Here is a 6263-nt window from a genome sequence, read left to right on the forward strand (position 1 = left end):
ATCCATATTCAGGTCATTTGTCTGACGTGACGACCATCAGCAATGATCTTTTACCAACCAGCTTTTGTCTCCTAAACTTTCCTGCCGACCCCGTCTACACCAAGATGCAACTCTAGTCTTTGTTATTTTAATAACACCCGTCAGCATGACGAGCAGGAAGGGACGACTGAGGACACATTCGATTTGATTCTGTCCAATAAAGTCTCTCTGCTGCCTGAAGACTGAAGATCAACAGTCCTGTTTCCCCGTTCACAGTCTTCAGCTCAGACTGCACTGAAAACCATCAAACAGAAACTAAGTTTGTGTAGCTCTGCCACAATGATAAGCCCAGTCACTGAGATAATTATATTTAAAAAATAAAATGAATACATGAATAACAATAATAGTAATAACATACATAATAACAATAATAATAATAACATACATAATAACAATAATAATAATATTGTGTTTAATAGTTGGTCAGGTAAATAAGAAGTACAGACAGGCTGCTGTGGTCTGTTCCAACAGGAACTGTGCTTCAACACTTTGGTTACATCATCTGCAGAGAAACATCGTCAATAAAAAAAGAGAAGTGCTAATTATCACTGTGCAAAACAAAATAATACTGTCAAAAAACAACAACAAACAACAATAAAACAACAACATCATGTTTTTAACACTGAGTATGGCATCGTTTTCCTTCTCAGAAATTCTGTACCGTGAAAATACTGACGACCTGCTGCACCTCGCATCACTCTGCTGATACACCAGCAGACACCTGCAGCAGCCTGCACACACCTGCAGACAACTGCAGGGAACTGCAGACAACTGCACACACCTGCAGCAGCCTGCACACACCTGCAGACAACTGCAGCAGCCTGCAGTTGTCTGCAGCATCCTGCAAAGGGCGGGAAACGCAGCAGAGTGATGACTTCTGCTGTTTGTTCACTTCAACTTAAAAGTTTCCACAAGTGAAATTATGGCTTTACAAACAGCCCTAACATGTTCTAACATGTTCTAACATGTTCTGACAGAATGCTACCCTGATAACCAGAGGAATAGCAAACAGTTCACATCTTCAGAGGGAGAAAAGTGTGAGAGGGCCTTTGAGAACCACCTTCTTTATCATTAGAACATTCATAATAGAAATGTTCAGAGGATGTTTTGGTTCCTGCGGTTCCTCCACAGTGACACCTCAGAGAATGACTCCCTTATATCAGCACTGAGGCTACGTTTACCTTTGGATCAGAGAAATAAATAACCTGTTTTAATTTGACTCCTTGGCACAAAAACATCCAGAGATGCTACAAGAACCAAAAGCCACGTTCTCCTGGTTCCACTTTGAGTTGGACTCATCAGTTGTCAGGATTTTAAATCCTCAGAACAGAAAGACGTGTGATGTTCTCAGTCTGGCTCCAGCCTGCAGAGGTCGGAGGAGGCTGTGAGGAGGTCAGAGGTCAAACTTGTCAGTGGCCAGTCTGAATCACATTAGATCATTTTAGATGTTTGATAAACTTTCATTTATCAAGAATCATTTCATCATTAACACTGTCGGCAAAAACCGGGAGAACTTCATCATTCAAGGAGAACTTCATCATTCAAGGAGAACTTCATCATTCCCACCGAAATGTTCTGATGTTCTGCCTCAACTTCTGGAACTTCACCAGGTCAAATTACATCAGATTCACAACATTTAACTTTGAAAAATACTTTTACTTTACATGGAAGACTAAAACAACGTTTCTCCTCTCTCTCCTCCTCCTCCTCCTCCTCCTCCTGGTCTACAGGCAGATGTTGATCTGCTTGGCGAGCTCTCGGTCCAGATCATGGATCAGAGTGTCGAAGTCCTTCAGACTGAGTCGACAGTTAAATGGAGCGTCAAAGTCCATGAAGTCGTCCACGTACAGACCTTCTCCTCCCTCTGAGGACCACACCTCCTTCTTCTCCTCCTCTTCCTCACCACTGCCTGAAACAGAGACAACAAGAAGGAGGAGCGTGTGTGAGCAGCTTTAAGAATTCTCAGTCACAATAACACAGACGGATCTGAAAACAGACATTTGTTTTTTGGACTCCTGACTGCAGGCTCACGACTTCACTGATGGCTGCTGTTAAATCTGAAGTCTCAGTTCGCCCTGTCGAGGGAACGACAGTTCGCCCTGACGAGGGAACGACAGTTCGCCCTGTCGAGGGAACGACAGTTCGCCCTGTTGAGCGATCAACAGCTCATCATGTTGACTGGAAATGAGTGTTTCCAGGCGGTTGTTTACCTGCGTCGCTGTCACTTCCTGCTACCTCGTCGTAGTCGGCGTCCTGGCCGGACAGGAGGTCTCGTCCGCAGACGCTCCAGTCTCCTGCGTACCGGTTGATGGGCGGAGGACTGTCTAACCGGGCCAGGCCTCCACGACCCCGACGGGACACCACCACCTCCGGGTCAGCATTCTGGGGCAGAGCCAATCGCAGCGCAGAATGGGAAGAGTGGGTGAGGGCAGAGGAGGGAGAGGGGGAGACATCAGTGTGGTCATCTGTCGGGACTCGGTGGATCGGTACTGAGAAGGCAAAACAAGGCACTGAGTAAGGTGACGAAGGCCAAAGGTCAAAGGTTTCCATGGCAACAACAGAGTGTCAGGGTGGGTGGAGCTTACTCTCAGTGAGGTCACTTCCTTTCTCACCTGGCCACAGCTGCAGCAGGTAGTGCAGCGCCTCAATGTGCCGTTTGAAATCGACCGCGCTCGCTATCTCTTCGCCGTGACCCTTTGCTCCTCCCCTTCCTCCCCTCCCCCCTCCTCCCCCACTCCACGCCTCCTGAGTCGGGGTGAGGAGCACCGGGCCGAAGCAGACAGCGAGGTTCTGGTGAGTCATCCTGTTCGACGAGCTGAGGGACGCCACCAGGCTGAGGTGGTCCAGCAGCAGAGACAGGGTGGCCTGGAGACACAGAGACAGCAGTGGTAGTAGTACTGCAGCAGTGGCAATAGTATCGCGGTAGTAGTAGTACTGTGTGTTACCCTTTCTGGTGGCGGCAGGCAGGTCAGCAGCTCCACGGTGTCCTGGGCCAGCTGGGGGTCAAAGGTCACTGGCGGGGGTCGCAGGGTCATGGCCTCCCGGACTACCTGGTACAGAGTCCTGGTGATGAGCGGAGACGGCAGCTCCCGTAGGTAGTCCTTTAATATACCTAAGAGGACACGAGCAGGGACAAGAACCAGTCAACAAGTCTCCAAGTCAGAGTAATTAAAGGTCCAGTCTGAGTCATTAGAGGTCCAGTCTGCAGGATTCGGAGCTGAGACTCCTGCAGTGTTTGGTTTGTCTGCTCTGGGCTCCTGTAGAAACGTGGCGGTCTGCATATACGAGGACCTGCTCCTCATTTTGGTTCCCTCAGAAGGAGGGAACCAAAACATGATGACTCTGATTCAGCTGATTGCATGCAGAAAGAAACACAACTACCAGATTAGAGTCTCTGATTATCACACTTGAACTTTAGGTAAGGTCCATGTCCTTCGGTCCGAGTCCCAGGTCCGAGTCCCCTGCAATGTATGCACTGACCTGTGATGACGTTGATGTCGGGGTAGAGGTCCTCGCTGAGACAGGCGGCTGAACTGTTCCTCTCAAACCAATCTCTGAGCTCCTTCTTCACTGCCGCTGAACCACAGAGTCTGTACAGACCCACCACCTGAGAGACAGGGGGACAGATAGGGGGACAGACAAAAAGACAGACAGACAGAGAGACAGACGGGGGGAACACAGTTATCCGGATGCAGAAAAGACTTACTCTCCTGTGGGCCTGGTCCTTCAGAGGCTCCAGAGACTGGACTCTGAATCCACCTCAGACCAGAGAACCAAACCCTGATGGATGATTCAGTAATCAGTAAAAACGATGAGCCCCGACTTTCCTCTCTGAACTCTTGTTAATTATTTAAGAGCTGCTTGTTCTGCAGCGATGTTCTAAATGTGCACATCTCACTACCGCCAATGGTGCTGTTTGTTTATTCTGTTCTGATCTTTAATCACATCTTGCTGTTTTTGTCTCACTGATTTTTGTTTTGTTTTGATTTGTCTTGTCTTATCTTGTCTTGTCTTGTCTTGTCTTGTCTTGTCTTGTCTTGTCTTGTCTTGTTTTGTTTTGTTTTGTTTTGTCTTGTTTTGTTTTGTTTTGCTTTGCTTTGCTTTTATTTTGTTTTTTTGTTTTGTTTTGTTTTGCTTTGCTTTGCTTTGCTTTGCTTTGCTTTGCTTTGCTTTTGTTTTATTTTGTTTTGTTTTGTCTTGTTTTGCTTTGCTTTTATTTTGTTTTTTGTTTTGTTTTGTTTTGTTTTTGTTTGTCTTGCTGTTGTGGTTAAAGCAGTCTTTTTTTAGTCTGTCTGTTGTGTTTCTTTGAATTTTTTTGCGGTGTTGTTTTTTTTAGGCAGCCCGGTGTAGCAGCTCAGTTGAGGGTCTACAAATGAAAATCCGCCTCCTGTCTCATTCTGCTATTTTTACACCTTGCGTATTTATTGATGTGAACTGTGTCTTAAACCTGAAAATCTTCTCCATGACAGATCCGTCCTCATGGCAGACAGCTGCAAACATTGAGATACCTTCAGTCCTCTGTGCTCGATCTCGGCCACACACTTCTGGATCAGCAGAGGAATTGGAGCTGCAGAGCCTTCTTTCTCCACCAGGTGGTGCAGCTCTACCCCAAACACATTTGCAGGAACTGACGAGTCACTGACCACCTGTAAAGAGACGTACAAAAAAACTGAAAACACCCTCATATCAGACAAAATATCACAACACTGACCACCTGCAGAGAGAGCGAGACGTCCGAAAACCTTTGACGCTCTGACATCACTCTGAATAACAGTGACGGTCATCTGCCTGAGCAACATGCTGCTCAGAGTCTCCACTGTGGTAGTATTACTGTAGTAATCTGTAGTGCTCAGTGGTAGAAGGAGTATTTAGATCCTTGAATTAATTAAAAGTACTAAAACCACACTGTGGAAACACTCTGTTACGGTGAAAGTCCTACATTCAAAATGTTACTGAAGTAAAAGCAGGTATAATCAGGAAAATGTACTTAAAGTATTTAAAGTAAAAGTATTAGTTTAGACAGTCTTAAACCCCAAAACCTTAAAGTTACTTTAAAAAAAATATTAAAATAACACCCCAAAACTCAAATTGTAAATGACGAAGAAAAAGAAATCAGCCCCAAACCCCCAAATCATAAAAAACTGAAAAAATTCCCCAAGACTCCAAATTATTAGAAAGAGATCAAAACAGTTGATTGAATTTCCTGTAAATCGACTGATTGATAGAACATAATCTCTGCAGTTGCACTTGTTCAAACTGTTTGGTTGGGTTACGAATATCCCTAACCCTTAAAAAAACAAATCTGATTTTGTAAACTCTTTTTGTGTTTTTTATGCAAAAATCTTGTTTTGTAAAGTAACTCAAACTCTAAGATAAATGTAGTGAACATTTCCCTCTGAGATGTAATGGAGTAAAAGTATGAGGGAGCATAAAAAAGAAAATACTCCAGTGAAGTACAAGTACCTCAGATACCACAGACTTGAGTAGAGGACTTGAGTCAAGTCAAGTCAAGTCAGTTTTATTTATAGAGCCCATTATCACAAAACATGGTTTGCCTCAGAGGGCTTTACAGTGTACGACATCCCTCTGCCCTTAGACCCTCACATCACCCAAAACTCCCAAAAAAGAACCCCTGTAACATGAAAAAAAAGGAAGAAACCTCAGGAAGAGCAGCAGAGGATGTAACAAAAGTAAGTAGTGAGTAAAAGTATTCAGTTACATTCACAGAGTAGTAGTGTGTGTCAGCACCTGAGTGTCCCATTTCTCCTGCAGAGACAGTTTAACGTAGAGAAGTCCTCGAGGCTCCAGCTTCACACACAGCTGCTGACTGCGACTCCCTGACAACCAAAAACACTTGTTCACCTCCATGTCCACACTGTGACATGGTGAGGGTGAAAGGGTGAAGGTGAGGTGGTGAAGGTGAATGGGTGAGGGTGAAGAGGTGATGGTAAAGGGATGAAGTGTTGAAGGAGTTAAGGTGAAGAGGTGAATCATTGAAGGGGTGAAGATGAAGGGGTGAAAGTGACGAGGTAAAGGGGTGAATTCACTGCCGAGTACCTTTGAAGAGCGGAGGGATGGAGACGCCTCCCAGACCGCACACTCGGTTTCTGCTCGCACCTCGTGAAGGCTGATCCGGCCCCAACACGTGAACTGAACCTGATGAATACATGAACACGTGAACTGAACCTGATGAATACATGAACACGTGAACTGAACCTGATGAA

The 6263-nt window shown here is 45.3% G+C and overlaps 1 protein-coding gene across 1 annotated transcript; it reads right to left on the reverse strand.

Annotated features, from left to right (window-relative positions):
* Window positions 1-428: 428 nt before the first annotated feature.
* LOC121938888 (rho GTPase-activating protein SYDE1-like) lies at window positions 429-6195 on the reverse strand (the record flags this gene model as incomplete). Its single annotated transcript, XM_042482042.1, has 8 exons — window positions 429-1948; window positions 2250-2528; window positions 2652-2904; window positions 2985-3151; window positions 3520-3646; window positions 4548-4685; window positions 5788-5876; window positions 6097-6195. Coding segments are annotated over 8 exons (1337 nt in total), but the record flags the coding sequence as incomplete, so codon positions are not given.
* Window positions 6196-6263: the final 68 nt, after the last annotated feature.

This window comes from Plectropomus leopardus, unplaced genomic scaffold (assembly GCF_008729295.1).
Source record: "Plectropomus leopardus isolate mb unplaced genomic scaffold, YSFRI_Pleo_2.0 unplaced_scaffold3702, whole genome shotgun sequence".
NCBI classification, from domain to species: Eukaryota; Metazoa; Chordata; class Actinopteri; order Perciformes; family Serranidae; genus Plectropomus; species Plectropomus leopardus.